The following is a 15,328-nucleotide window of genomic DNA, read 5'->3' as shown; positions in this document are numbered from 1 at the left end:
ATGGGACCCATAATTGGAATATGGCTCTAAAAATAGCAAGCATTTATATAGTGGTTTGAGGTTTGCAAAACTCTTTAAATACATTATCTTGAATTAAATAATATAACATAGGTACAGTGCTTTGCAAACCTTAAAGTTCTATATAAATGCTAGCTGTAATTATTATTATTGATTTTTTTCCTTCTCTTTAACACATTTTGTTGTTGTTTTGTTAAGTATGTCAGGAACATGGCTCCCTTCTATTTTATTACTTTGTGAGAATCAGTCAATGAACATTTATTAAGGGTTTATCATATGCTTGATTTCAAATGCTGGGGATGCAAAGAATAGTAAAAGACAGTCCCAGCCCTTAACAGGCTCACACTGTAATGGGGGAGACAAAAGCAAATAGATTCATACAGATAAGCTGTATACAGGATAAATTGGGAATAATTAGCAGAGGTAAAGAACTAGAACTAAGAGAGATTGTGAAAATAATATTTTAGTTGGGACTTGAAGGAAGCCAGGGAAAGCCAGGAGGTGGAGATAAGGAAGGAGAGCATTCCAGGCATGGGGGATAAGATATCAGATATGTCAGATCAGTTTACTTTGAAGGTTTTGAGCAGGGAGCAACATAATTGAATATGCTTCTGACCCTTCTTGGACCCTTATGCCATAATCCAAATGATCAGAAGAGAGTAAAATAAGCACACTTATCACAAAACCTACTTTCCTTAAACCTTCTTTCCATATCACTTTTTGATCTCATCTGTGCTATGTATAATCTGCCTCTCTGCAGCTCACCTTTCACGCTTTTACGCCCCACTAGCTTTCCCTTTCTTACCCAGTTACGTCTAGGGCACTGTACCCCCTAAGACTTTAGCCAATACAAGAAAAAAATTCCTAGATTTAGAGGATGCCCATCAATTGAGGAAAGGCTGAACAAGTTGTAGTATATGAATGTAATGGAATACTATTGTGCTATAAGAAATGATGAGCAAGTGGACTTGAGAAAAACCTGGAAAGACTTACATGAACTGATGCAGAGTGAAATGAGCAGAACCAGGAGAACATTGTTACACAGTAACAGCCACATTGTGGGATGACTGACTTTGCTAGTCTTGGCTCTTCTCAGCAATGCAACAATCTAAGACAACTCCAAAAGACTCACAATAGAAGTTGCTAGCCACACCCAGAAAAAGAAATATGGAGTCTGAATGCAGAGGGAAGCATACTATTTGCTCTCCTTTTCCTTTGTTGTCTTATTTTATTGCTTCATTCTTGTGGTTCCTCTCGTTAGTTCTAATTATTCTTTACATCATGACTAATGGGAAAATATGCTTAATATGAATGTATATTTAGAGCCTGTATCAGGTGGCATGCTGTTTTGCCAGGGAGAGAGGAGTGGGAGGGGGAGAAAATTTAAAACTTAAAATCTTATGAAAGTGATTGTTGAAAACTAAAAATAAATAAATTATCAAGGAAAAAAGAAGAAAAAAATTCCTAGCTCCTTTTGCTCAATGGAATGGGTTTTCCTTCTAGAATATAGATGTAGCAACAATCTATATTCTGTTTTAAAAAGTTTCAAAATAATGAAATAAATCAATAGAGAGTTATATACTCTAATGAATGGAAAGCAAAGAGATCTAGGTTCTAGCCAGGTTCAAATCCTAGCTAAATCATTTTATAGTTTGTGTGATCCTGGACAAGTCTTCCCCATCCCCCATCTCAGTTTTCTCATTTGTTAAAGTAAGGTTTTAGGCAAGTTTAATGTCCCTTTCCATTTTAAAAATCTATGATTAGAATTCTATTTTCAGTGTAGGTCTCTAGTTTTGTGGAATGAGATAGTCAAACTTTGAAAGAATAAAGATAAGGCAGTAGGGAACTTTCTTTTTTGGGGGGGGGCTTTCAAGTATGGGCTGTTGAATTAATCAATACCTCTAAGGTTAAAAATGAAATTTCTAAGCCTGAGTCTTTTGTTCATACCTTTGGAAAACCTTAAGAATTTCGCAGTGAAAGAAATGTCTACATAAGAAAATAAAATTTGAAGGTCAAAAGCAAAAGCGTTTTAGAAAGGCTGTGGAAGACTTGGCAAAATTGTAAAGGCTTCCTTTGATACTCAAAGCCCAAGAGAAGAGCAGAATATAATTCACTCATCAAAATACGACTGAGGCTGTTTGTAATCTTTTTTTTCCATGTCTCTCTGAGACATTTTTATTCCATCTCTAGCCATCTGTCATTCTCATTCTCTCTGTATCTATCTCTAACTTCCCATAATTTTTTCAACCTTTTTCTCTCTGTGTATTTGACTTGGTTTCTATATTTCCTGCCCTCCCTTCTCTCTCTCTCTCTCTCTCTCTCTCTCTCTCTCTCTCTCTCTCTCTCTCTCTCTCTCTCTCTCTCTCGCTCTCGCTCTCGCTCTTGCTCTGTGTCTCTCTCAGATCATTTTTGTTTTTCCATGTCTCTTTCTACCTCTCTTTCCACTTTTGTTTTTCTTTTTTCTGTGTCTCCTTCCTTTCCTTGTTTCTGCCTTAATTTGCTTTCTGTTTCTCTCCTTTAACTGGTTCTAATATAGAATTGAAATATGATTTTTATTTTTTTATTAACTAGAGTCCTATATTTTCTCTTTTTATAATTAAGCACAATGCCTTACACACAGCAGGTGTTTTAATAGATGCTCAAAGTTTTGGATTGGATGGTAATAAGGAAATGTGGGCATTTCCTATTTTTTCTTTTTAAAAGAATGAAGTTGCCTTTTACCTATGTGACCCTTACTTTTTTGTTATTTATTTTGTTGTTGTTGTTGTTGTTATTTACTGTAGCTAGGATATTTTCCTACTTTTGACTTAGGCATTAAAGGGTTAGGACAGCATCTCCCCAATTATTCTGGGGACACCTGGCCCTCCATCAAATGTGAATAATGTTTCTGTGAGAAATTTTCCATACTAGTGATATCTTCATACTAATATTTTAATTATATAGGTATCATAAATACATATTGCATGTGGCAGTTTTTCAATATGAAATTAATCTCAGTTCTCTCTATTTTGCTTTTAGATTTCTCAACCTTTCTTAATCTCAGATATTTTATAGCCCCCTCAGTCAGCATTTGTGAGTTCCATCACTCTATCTCAAGCTCCAGAGTGCTCCATTGGCCAAATTAATTTGCAAAATGATGAACCCAAGATGATAAGGATCTCACTGAGGCATGAGTTCTTATTGGTGATCCAGACAAGCAATCCAAGGCAAAAGCTAAAGAAGAGAAATCAGGTGGGCCTCTGAAAACTCACAATTGTCAATCATGGGAGTTACAAAACTGGAAAATCATGACCTGTCAGCAGTTTAGTGAAAATTTTGTTTTGCAGTTGGGAATGACCAACTCTGTGTTAACATCCTCTCATAGAGAACTTTCGTAGGGTGACAGATTTGGATCTAGAAGTTCCTAATAAGTGTCCAGATAAGTGTCTGACTCTAAGTCCAGCCCCTATCCATTCTGTCATGCTACCTTTTAAATTTGTTAAAGTATCTATATCATCTTTCTATTATTATTTCTACCTATATCTAAATACACACACACACACAACACACACACACACACACACACATATATATATATATATATATATATATATATATATATATATATATAGCCATTTAAGCTTAAAACTGCACTAAGATTTCTGGGATACCTTGTATATCTATGCATATGTATGTATATATTACCTTTCTACATAAGTCCTATAGATCATATGTATGTGTTCATTATTTATGCATATGTATCTTCAGATTGTGTGTGTGAGACTTGTATGGCTCATCCCTTGTGTCATTTTTATATAAGGTAAGGAAAAGAGAACATGTAATTGCCTTAATGTGGATTCTTATACCTTTAAGTGAAGGAAGTAGGCTCAATTTCACCAATGAATTAAGCAATGTGGAGATCTGCTCTAGTTCAACCAGTTAAACCAGTTGTAGAACAAATGGGTTACTGAATCACCTTTTCCAACACCATCTAATGGATAACTGTCAGCTGTTCTACAAAAAAGCCCTCCAGCTGGTGAAATAGATTCTGAGATTTGGCAATTTCCAATTCATTAGTCCTTCCTCTCTTCAATTACCTCACTTCAAGAATAAGATTCTTGGCGGGCAGTCAGTTCAATAGTTTGGCAAATATTGATCTAGCTACTATTCTTTTCCAAACCCTTTCCTAGGTACTCTGAGGAATGCAAAGATAGATAAGACAGCCTTTGCCCTCATAGAGGTTATAGTCTAGAAGAGGAGAGGGGGAATACACAATAGCCACAATATAAATCAGAGGTTTAAGTGAAGTACTAAGAGGCTGAAAATTCAGTTTGGCATTAGGCAACATGTAGTAGTAAAATAGAAGGGGAAAATACAAGAACTATATATTTTGACCTTTTTTGCAGGCTCTTGAACATCACAATAGCATTTGGATTTCATTGTGCAGGCAACAACAAAACTTTGAAGGCTTTTAAGCAGGTGAACAACATGATTAAAGTTCTGGAGTTATTGTATAGTTTGGAATAGAAGGAAGAGAGATAGGAGGCAGAGATACCAGTTAAGAGGATACTTAAAATAGCTGAGAGGCCATAAGACATCTGCAAGAAATGTTGCAGAGATATAACTGATAGAATTTTGCACTTAATTGGATATGGGATACAAAGAAAAAGGAAGGGTAAAAGATGACTAGAGGTTTAGTGCACAAGTGACTCAGAGAGTAATGGGGAGCCAGGAGGAGGAACTGATGTGGAGGATGGGGAGGAGAAATGAACTTAGTTTTGGTTATTATGAATCTGTGTTATGATTAGGACATCAAATCAGCTGATGCTTAATAGGGAATTGAAAATAAGAGACAGAAGCTCAGAAGAGTAAGCCATGAGAGTGGATGCGAGCCCCAAGTGAGGAAGTATAGATAGAAAAGAAGGTTAAGGACAGAATCTTGGGGAGCATGTACATTTGTGGGAAGAGGAACCAGGGAAGGAAGTTGCAAACTATTTCAAGATATAAACAAGGCATACAATATCTCACACATATAAAAAAGCATTAAGATTTCTAAAGCATTATACATATATATGTGTGTGTATGTGCATGTGTATATATGTATGTACATATATATATGTGTATATATATGTATGTATGGTACCATTGAATCCTTAAAACATTTTTCTGAGGTAGATGCTATCATTTATCCTCATTTTACAGTTAAGGAAACTGGGGCTCAGAAAGATTAAGCAACTTGCCTAGGATCCCTCATAAAAAAGTGTCTGAGGCAATATTTAAACCCTAACTTCCTGATTTAGAGTCCAGAGCTCCAGCCACTGTGTTTTCTTGGTTCAGGTTGCACATACTTGTGAATAATATAACTGGAAAAAGAAAGGAACAATGTAGTCCAGTTAAGTTCTACCTTAAAGGTGAGTAATTTGCTAATGTAAGTGAAATCTCGGCTTTGATTATGATAGTTATTTTCATATAACGTTGGCTGAAGCCAAATTCTGCCAGAAAATTTAAGCTGGAAATATAAATGTCCTTGCAAAACTCAAATATTTAATCCTTTATAAATTTATGAATTTAAGTGAAGGTTGAAGATCATTAATGAATGTGATACTTTTTCTTCTCTAGATATAAAGAGAAGTTGACTTTTAGGAACATAGATTTCCAGTTAATATTAAAAGCAAGTCATTGACCAGTATTTGGAATTTGTAATAGTTTCTCAAAGTATAAAGTGGCCTATCTTGAATAATTAGGTGGAAGAGAATCAAGAACTTATAGTGGTGTGGTATGGTGGAAAAAATTCTACCTTTGTAGACACAGGACCTAAATTCCAATCTTGTCTTTGTCACTACCTTTATAATGTTGGACCAGTCACTTCACCACTCTGGGCCTTGGTTTCCCTTTCTGTAAAAGGAGAGGGTTGAGTGAAATGACTTCTGAGATCCCTTGCAGCTCTAACCCTGTGAAAATTATTTTTGCTTTCTTCTGATCATGTCTCTGTATCTGAACAGGAACAATTTACAGTTTGATTAATTTTAATAGATTTAATTATCTGCTCTATTCTACATATGTGTGTGTATGTGTGTGTATGTGTGTATATATATGTATGTGTGTATATATATGTATATGTATATGTACACATTCATCTCAATCTAAATAGTCTCCCAAACTGGAGAAATGGATTAGCTTTCTTTTGGACAATCCCTCTTCCAAACCTGCCAGAGTACTTTCCTCTCAAAATTTAGGACTACTCAGTCTCAGATGTGCAGGTCAGAGAATTTGGCTTTGAGAAACTAAAGGGAAAAAAAAATCCTAAGTAAAGACATATCAAGAATATAGGCAACTCTGATCTTCAGATTCCTAGCTCAAGCACAAAAGGAACCCAGGTTATTTATACTGGATGCTTAGGACTGATTACAAAAAGAATTATCTGTCACTTTCCTCCGAAGTGGAAGGTAGTGGTTCTAGGCTGTTTCTTTAGCTTTGACAATATACCTTGTGTATGTTGAGAGAAGAGCTATGTTCTATCACCCTTATGTAAAGCCTACAAGAGAGTTTTCTTCCTTAGATTAATGACTGCTCAGTCTTAGACTTTTAAGTCAGAGAATTTAGCTGTAAGAAACTAAAGGAAAAAAACCCCTCAAATATTTCCCAACCAAAGACCTATGAAGAATTACTAAACCCTCATCCATTGTTTCTAACCACCATGACACACAACCAAAACAAATAATGACCAAATAATCCCTTTCATATTTTCAAAAATCAGCTAATTCAAAGAACACAGTGAGAAATGAGACTTAATAATCATACTTCAGGTTCTGCATGAGAACTTACCATACATATGTGGAAAGCATCTTGGTTCCTTAAGAAGAGAGAGCTTTTCACTCTCAAGTGACAGTTGTCGCTCAACCACAACCTTTCAAATAATGAGAGCTCAGCCTAAGTGGAAGCTCATCTGCCTCTTCCTGAGTCCTCTCCCTGGCCCTTGAATTAGAACTGTTTCCATGTGTTCCAAGTTGGTCAGATCTCAAATCGTGTTTTCTTCAGTGAGAAAAAGCAAATATGTAGTCAAACATTTACCAGTGAAATGAGATCATATGACTTCTTCCTGATTAAGTAACAATGCTTGCTGTTCTTTTGGGTTCTTCTCATTTTCCTGTTGGAAAAGCAGGAACTTCAACTGATTCTCCTCCTCCATCACATAGTCCAAAGTGAAGCTATGATTGAAACCTAAAGACTTCCTTTCTGTTAAAAGGGAATGAGCATAGATTTAGAACCTCAGTTCCAATCCTGATTCTGCCACTTACTGGTTATGGACAAATCACCTCATCTTTATGGGCCTCAGTTTCCTCATCTTTAAAATCAGAGTGTTAGACTAAATGATCTCTCTAGTCCTTTCCAATTCTAAATCTAGGACTGTATGAAAAGAAAGAGAATTACCAGTTTCACTGAGCTTGTGAGCATTGGGAGCCATCTTAGCATGGACAGATGGCTCAGATCAAAACTTGAGTCTTACTGTAAAAGTTGCTGAATAGACATATACTTGGAAACTGTCTCAGCCTACCTGGAAATGAAATGAGAAAATCCAGGCTAATTCTGTTTTTTTCCTCCAGGGTATTAAGAAATTGAACATAGGATCCATAGAGGTGCTTCTGTTTGTTTTTTTCTTCTGCAGATTCTCCATATGAAATACTAATTCAGATTCCATAGGAGTGGAGTATAAAGTCTTACTTCACTATGTGGCTCAGTGGATAGAGCACTGGGGCTCAAGTCTTGAGTTCAAATCCAGCCTCAGATATTTACTAGCTCTGTGACCCTGGGCAAATGACTTAACTTCAGTTTGCCTCTGTTTCATTATTTGTAAAATTGAGATAGTAATAGTACCTTCCTCCCGAGATTGTGGTAAGGAGATATTTGTAAAGAGCTTTGCAAATTTTAAAGTGAATGCTAGTTATTATTAAATGTTAGTTATTATAATCCCTTATTTATTAATGTAGTTATATATCTATATCTGTATGTATATACATATATTCTAGAACAAACAACATTAATTTATATACATTCCTCAGAATGAGGAAGTATAACACTTGTAGTTACAAAATACTAAGATGCAAAACCATATCCTCTTATAGAGATCAAGAAAAGGTCATAGAAATACAGACACAAGATATTATGGAAATCAAAGTAGAAATAAAAGGTTCGTTAGTCCTGCTATAATCCCTAAGCTTAGATTATTTCACATTGTCTTCCATTTTTCCATTTTTTGGGTTTGTTTTATTGTTTCTTGATTTCTTATAAAATCGTTATCTTCCATTTGCTCCATTCTAATTTTTAAAGAATTATTTTCTTCAGTGAGCTTTTGGACCTCCTTTTCCATTTGGTTTATTCTGCTTTTTAATTCATTCTTCTCCTCATTGGCTTTTTGGACATCTTTTCCATTTGGCCCAGTTTGTTTTTTAAGGTGTTATTTTCTTCAGTATTTTTGTGCCTCCTTTACCAAGCTGTTGACTTGTTTTTCATAATTTTCTTGCATCACTTTCATTTCTCTTCCCAGTTTTGCCTCTACCTCTCTTCCTTGATTTTAAAAATTCTTTTTGAGCTCTTCCATGGCCTGAGACCAATTCATATTTTTCTTGGAGGCTTTGGATATAGGAGCTTTGACTTTGTTGTCTTCTTCTGAGTGTGTGTTTTGATCTTCCTTGTCATAGTAATTTTCAATAGTCAAGAGTTTTTTCTGCTGTTTACTCATTTTCCCAGCCCATTCTTTGGCTTTTAAGTCTTTGTTAAAGTAAGGCTCTGCTTCCAGGGTGGAGGGTGCCCTTTCTCAAGCTTCAGGGGGTTTCTACAGCTATTTTCAGAGGTACTTCTATGGCCCTGTAAGTTTTCAGTTCTTCCAAGGTGGAAGGTGTTTATTACTCTCCTGGCCTGTACTCTGGTCTGTGAATGACCACAAGCACTCTTTTCTGCCCTGGAACTGCAACGAGGGTTCCACTTCTACTGCTGCTGCAAGCTCTGCTGTGCTAGAGCTTCTCCTCGCTCTGGGACTGCCACCCAGATCTGAGTATGGGCAAAGAGTCCTGCCTCACTGGTAGCAAAGAGACCCCTGTAATCTCCTTCTAAACAGTTGTCCAACCCCCTTGCCATCTGTGGGCTGAGAGCTCTGGAAGCAACCGCTGCTGCTGCTGATTTCTGCCACTCCAAAGGCCTGGTCCTGGTTTGCTGTGGCCAGATCTGTGCTGGGGTGGGCTGCACTGGAATGTACTTCTTTCTTACCCTGGTGAGATGGACCTTTCCTGTTGACCTTGTAAGTTGTCTTTGGCATCTATGGCCTGAGAGGTCTGGAAACCACCCCTGCCGCCACTGATTCAGTCACCTTGAGGCCTGCTCCAGCTTTGCTGAGGCCCAGTCTGTGCTGGCATGGCCTGCACTGGGCTGTGCTCCTCTTTCACCCTGGGGCAACAGATCTTTCCTGCCGACCTTCCAAGTTGTCTTGGTCTGAAAATTTGTTGCACTCTGTCTTTTTGTGGGTTCTGTTGCTCTAGAATTTGTTTAGAGTCATTTTTAAAGGGAATTGGAGGGATTTGGGAGAGAGCTCAGGTGAGTCCCTGTCTTTACTCCGCCATCTTGGCTTCACCTCCCTAAGCTTAGATTAAACTGAAAAAGAGGTGGAATGGAGGAGCAACTAAAATCCAAAGATGCAAAAGCTGAAGGACTTGAGGTCACTGAAAATCAAAGCAAATCCCCCAAATTAAACCTAGTAATAACATAGATGACAAAAACAGCACTGATATCTCAAATATTCTTTAAAAATAGATTGTTGTTGTTGAGTTATGTCTGACTCTTTTGTGACCCCATTTGGAAATTTCTTGGCAAAGATACTAGAGTGGTTTGCCATTTCCTTCTCCAGCTCATTTTACACATGAAAAAACTGAGGCAAGCAGGATTAAATGACTTTCCCAGGGTCACACAGGTAGGAAGTATCAGAGGCTAGATTTGAACTCAGGTCTTCTTGACTCCAGGCCTGGCACTCTATCCATTGTGCCACCTTGCTGCCCAATAAAACAGGTAGACATACTTATGTAACTATGTCTATGTTTTTTGGGCAGGGAAGGTTGGTCCCTCCATTATGCCATCAATTCTCTTTTACTTTTTGCCCTCTTAGATTGCCATTCTTCCTCCTCAAAGCATGCCAGTCTGAAGGCTAATTGTCAAGGAGATCTTGATGAAGACACTGAAAAATCAGTCTTTACTCAAGTCAATGAGCATTTACTAAGTACCTCCTATATTCCAGGCAGGGCAGCTAGCTGTTACAGTGGACAGAGCGCTGGACCTGGAGTCAGGAAGACCTGAGTTCAAATGTGACCTCAGGCAGTTACTAGCTATGTGACTTTAGGCACCAGCTTGCCTCAGTTTCTTCATCTGTAAAATGAACTGGAGAAGGAAATGGCAAGCCACTCCAGTGTCTTTGCTAAGAAAACCCCAAATGGGGTCATGAAGAGTCAAACAAGACTGAAATGACTGAACAACAACAAAATATCCCCAGGCACTGTGCTAAGTGCTGGGGATAAAAATACAAGCATAATGACCATCCCTTACTTCAAAAAGTTTGCATCCTAAAGGGAAAAACAACACACACACACACACACACACACACACACACACACACACACACACAAACTCACCATGAGAGAAAGGGGTCAAAGGAGAAGGCAGTTGAAACATGACGGCAAAATTTGGAGAGTGAAATGCCATGAATTGTCCCAGACCCATCGGTTAATCTAATATTGGCTTTAGCCTCACATGGCTGCTAGGCTTTCCTGGAAGAAATGAAATGCAACGTTTTCCCTGGAGATCAGGAGCTAACTCAGTAGGTCTGATTACAGGAGAACCAATTTGACGAGGAATAACAGGACCAGAAATGTCCAAAGTATAAAAGGAAAGCAGTTGCAGAAGTCTCTGAGAGCCATAAGCCCCAATAGAGGTGTGAGTGAATACTTCCATAGACCAAGGCCCAAGATTCTGTGGACTCTGCTGCTCCAGCTCTGACCTCTTGACTCTTGATTCTATCTTCACCCCATTCATGAATATGTCTCAGTCTGCTGTATTGACCAGTCCTGTTGTGACCCTAATCTACACCCAAGACCTTAGCTTTGGCTTTACCTCTGATTTTGTCTAATTCTGTTCTTTTCCCTATTTGATCATGACTTTAACTTAATGCTTGACTGTACCATGTATCTTATAGGCAAGCCTGCCAAACCAAGTCATCTTGGGCCTCCAGTGACTGGCCTGGTGCTATCCTGTCTACAGCTGGGCATTTTTTTTTCTAGTGGTAATTTGCATAATTCTGGGTGCTCTGGGCTGAAAAAAACAACTCAGATGTCCTATCTAGAAGGCACTGTACTGTAATGGAAAGACCATTATTTTTAGAGCTTTAAATTCTCCCTTTGATCCTTACTATTGGTGTGACCTTGTACAAATAACTGAGACTTTCTGGACTTCACTTTTCTCATCTGTAAAATGAAAGAGCTGGAATAGATGGCCCTGTGAGGTCCTTTTTAATAAAAGATATATGATCAACCATATCAATTCTCTCAGTTCATTGAGTTATAGCTACTTCTTGTAGCTCCTGAGGCTATGTTTTTACCCCTTTCTTGAGACCAGAGATTGGTTTTTGTTCATATGGATCTGTCCCCATTTCTAGGGACTGCACAATTGGCTGGTCTGTCTTCTTTCTTAGGCGTCCACAGCCGTCCTACAGTATTTGGAACCAGTTTTCAGTGTGCACTTGATAGCGCTCCTTGATGTGATAATTACTGAATTAAATTTTAATTCATTTCTCCTTGAAGGCAATAATAACATAGCTCGCATTTATGTATGGCTAGGTCTCAATTAGCGAAAAGTAGGAATCCTATGAAAAGGTCACATAAATTTGAATTTGCACTATTTGAAGTTATAATTATGTAAAATATGGTCATTGGTTCCAGCTCAAAGGAAATATGTAGTATGAATTCAAATAATGCAGGCACTTTACAAGATTTATTATTTGCATTAATTGGAGCCTAGCTGTAGTGTGTTAGAGTTACAGAATGCTTTTTTCTTTCTCTTTTAAAAAGTTTTATCTTTTAAAATGATGGACTTGAAAATGTGAATATTTCTATATACATGTATGCATTACATCACATGTATATAGTGAGCAACTAGGTACTGCAGTGGATGTAAAAAAACCTGAGTTCAAATCCTGCCTTCTATACTTCTTAGCTGGGTGACTTTGAGCAAGTCACTTAACCTCTCTGTACTTCAGTTTCCTTTTCTATAAAATGGAGATAATAATAGTACCTAACTCACAAGGATGTTGTGAGGACTAGATGAGTTAACATACATAAACCTTAACTGATATATTGATACTATAGTGATGATAATGATGATGATAATGATGTTCTATATACAAAGAACAGAGGTTTATATATAAATCATAAATCTCTATTATGCATGGATTTTTTAAAAAATAGACAATAAATTTAAAATGGCATCACTATGTCTATGTCTCCTTCTGAACTTTCTGCTGCTCTCATCTATATATGTGTGTGTGAATGTGTGTGTGTATAAAAAGAGTATCAATGAAACATCTTAAAACATACCTATATATGTTTATGTATATGTGCGTGTATGTGTATACATACACATATGTTTTAAGATGTTTCATTGATAGGTTTTTTTTTTGGTATCACTAACACTACTACTTCCTAACTCCTTCCAAATAAAAGCCCCCCATTGCAACAAATGAGTATAGTGAAGCAAAATAAATTCACATGTTGATTGTGGCTGAAAATAACATCTTCTGCATCTACAGTATGCTGCCTCTCTTTTCCATGAGGTAAGAAGAATGCTCCATCATCAGTCTTCTAGAGTTGTGACCATCACTGCACTGATCAAAATTTTTAAGCCTTTGAAAGTTGTCTTCTTTTACTTTATTATAATCATTATATAAATTATTCTTTTTGTTTTACTCCCTTTACTATGTATCATTTTATACAAGTCTTCCAGGCTTCTCTGAATCCATCCTTTTCATAATTTCTTATGGCATAATACTATTCCGCTGAATTTATCTATTGTAATTTGTGCAGACATTTCCTATTTAATAGGCACTCATTTTACTTATACTTCTTTGTTACAATAAAAATTGCTACTATAAATATATTTTTGTACATATAGGTCCTTATCCTCCATCTTTGTTTTCTTTAGGGGTATATGCCTGGTAGTTGTATTACTAGCTCAAAGGATATGCACAATTTGGTGACATTTTCTATATAGTTCCAAATTATTTCCAGAATAATTGAACTAATTCATAACTCAACCAACAGTACATCAGTATACCTATTCTCCTGTAGTCTCTCCAACAATTGTAATTTTCTTTTTTGTCCTCCTTGGAGATTGATAGATGTGGTATGTTTTAATTTACATTTCATATATTTACAATGATCTAGAGCATTTTATAGGGTTGTTGATAGCTTGGATTTCTTCTTTTGAGAACTACCTGAACATAGTCTTTGATCATTTGTCTATTGAGGAATAAGTATTTCACTTATGTATTTGTATCAGTTCTCTAAATATCTTAGATATTGATTAGAGAACCTTGCTGCAAAGATTTTTTTTCCCCAGGTCACTCTTTCCATTCTAATTCTAACTGCATTTATTTTGTTTGTGTTGAAAATTACAGTTTTTGGCATTTCCTGGTCAATCTTGAATTCTTGGAGCGTACAAGTATCTTTTTGAGAAGAGGACCTGTAGGAGAACAAGGTGGCTAGGAGTATGATGGATAGAGCCCTACACAAGGAAGATCTGGATCCAAATGCTGCCTCTAACACTCACTGGCTATGTGAACATGGGCAAGTGACTTAACCTTTCTCATAAGAACCCTGTGAGAGTTCTATGGATACCATTTGATATATATGTATGTGCTGGAGAAGGAAATGGCAAATCACTCTTTGCAGTAAATCTAGTATCTTTGCAAGAAAATCCCAAACAAGGTCACAAAGAGTCAGACATGACTGAAACAACTGAACAACAATAACAAAATGTGTGATGTATGTTAAGAAAATCAAGAAAACCAACTGACACTGAACCCCATTTGAAAGTATATAATGTTGCAATATTCCCCCCCCCTCCTTTTTTGTTTGTTAATGGCATTGAATTAGTGTTTCTATAACTTCAGACAAAATGAGTTAATAAAGGTTTTACAGGCTGCTTGTCCACAGTGAAATGAGCATGGTAATCACTGGCCAGAGAATCAGCCCAATAAAATAAAAGGATCAAAGCACACCACAGGGATCAGTTATCCAGACTGATCAATGTTGCAATGTGAGAGTAAGGAGGCCAGGGATCTCTCCTTGACTGCTACAGGAAGCCAGACATTAGACAGAATATCAATGCCCATCCACAAAGAAGAATCATGTTCCCATTCATTATAGATTCAAAATACGCCTACGTGTCATTGACAGCATCATTCACCTAAATGTAATAGAAGTCATATAGACTATTGCTCAACTATAAAAGTGGCTGAAATAGCTTTTTCTCTTCCTCCCTCTATTTGTTAATTTTTTCACCTATCACCCTTTCTTTCTTCATAAACCAAAAGTGTCTCTAGTATTAGGCACTGTAAAAAGTAGTTAAAGGTTGAAGATAGTCCCTATAATTAAACTACTGATATGGTGGCATAGCATAGATACAGGCTAGACTTATTCTGCACATACCACTTGTTAATAATAACAATTAATAATAATAAAATAGCTAACATTTGCATAGTACTTTAAAGTTTGAAAAGCAATGTACGTATGTTATTTCATTGTATCTTCACAACAATCCTGGGAGAAAGGTATTATTATCCCCATTTTATAGATGAGGAAATTGAGGCATGCACCCATTAAGTGATGTGCACAGACTCATATAGATAGTCAGTATCCATGGCTGGAGGCTTTGAACTCAGCTCATTTAACTCTAGGTTGCCAACAATAGTAAAAGAATATATACACAAAATAAAATAAATATAAATATAAAAAAAAACTAAACTAATTACACACACATTTCCACATAAGTTATTGTTGTGCAGTGATGTGGCCCTAAATTAAAGCTTGAGGATGTTACTGTCACGATTAAAAGAAAATACACTACATCAACTTTTTTTTTTTTGAGACTGCTTTCCCTATCTTGCTTAGGTTGAAAGAGTAGCAACCACTTAAGAGTTCAACCATACTGCGCACAATTTGGAATCTCTGGTCTACTCCATTTCCAACTTGAGCTCTTTAATCTCTGATTAGACAGTCTGCTGACCCTTCCCCCACCT

General features: G+C 36.8%; 1 protein-coding gene and 1 long non-coding RNA gene across 5 annotated transcripts in view; one reads left to right on the top strand and one right to left on the bottom strand.

Moving 5' to 3' along the window:
• LOC110220472 (stimulated by retinoic acid gene 6 protein-like) overlaps positions 1 to 7,113 on the bottom strand; it is a 119,739-nt gene extending 112,626 nt beyond the window's left edge. For 2 of the 4 annotated variants that reach the window (XM_021004484.2, XM_021004485.2), the window contains exon 1: positions 6,823 to 7,113. In XM_021004484.2, the coding sequence (XP_020860143.1) occupies positions 6,823 to 6,842 (20 nt within the window). In that variant the 5' untranslated portion in view covers positions 6,843 to 7,113. The remainder of the gene's footprint in view (positions 1 to 6,822) is intronic. The other 2 variants (XM_021004487.2, XM_021004489.2) reach the window with 2 other exon arrangements.
• The window catches only part of LOC144456890 (uncharacterized), a 192,437-nt gene extending 177,384 nt beyond the window's left edge, over positions 1 to 15,053 (top strand). The window contains exons 3-4 of the long non-coding RNA XR_013486088.1: positions 3,037 to 3,249; positions 13,706 to 15,053. This is a non-coding gene — a long non-coding RNA (uncharacterized LOC144456890). The remainder of the gene's footprint in view (positions 1 to 3,036; positions 3,250 to 13,705) is intronic.
• Positions 15,054 to 15,328: the final 275 nt, after the last annotated feature.

The sequence above is a fragment of the Phascolarctos cinereus genome, unplaced genomic scaffold (genome assembly GCF_003287225.1).
Source record: "Phascolarctos cinereus isolate Bilbo 61053 unplaced genomic scaffold, phaCin_HiC Scaffold_4;HRSCAF=312, whole genome shotgun sequence".
NCBI classification, from domain to species: domain Eukaryota; kingdom Metazoa; phylum Chordata; class Mammalia; order Diprotodontia; family Phascolarctidae; genus Phascolarctos; species Phascolarctos cinereus.
The sequence above is the reverse complement of the archived record's forward strand: the minus strand, read 5'-3'. Positions and strand labels throughout refer to the sequence as shown.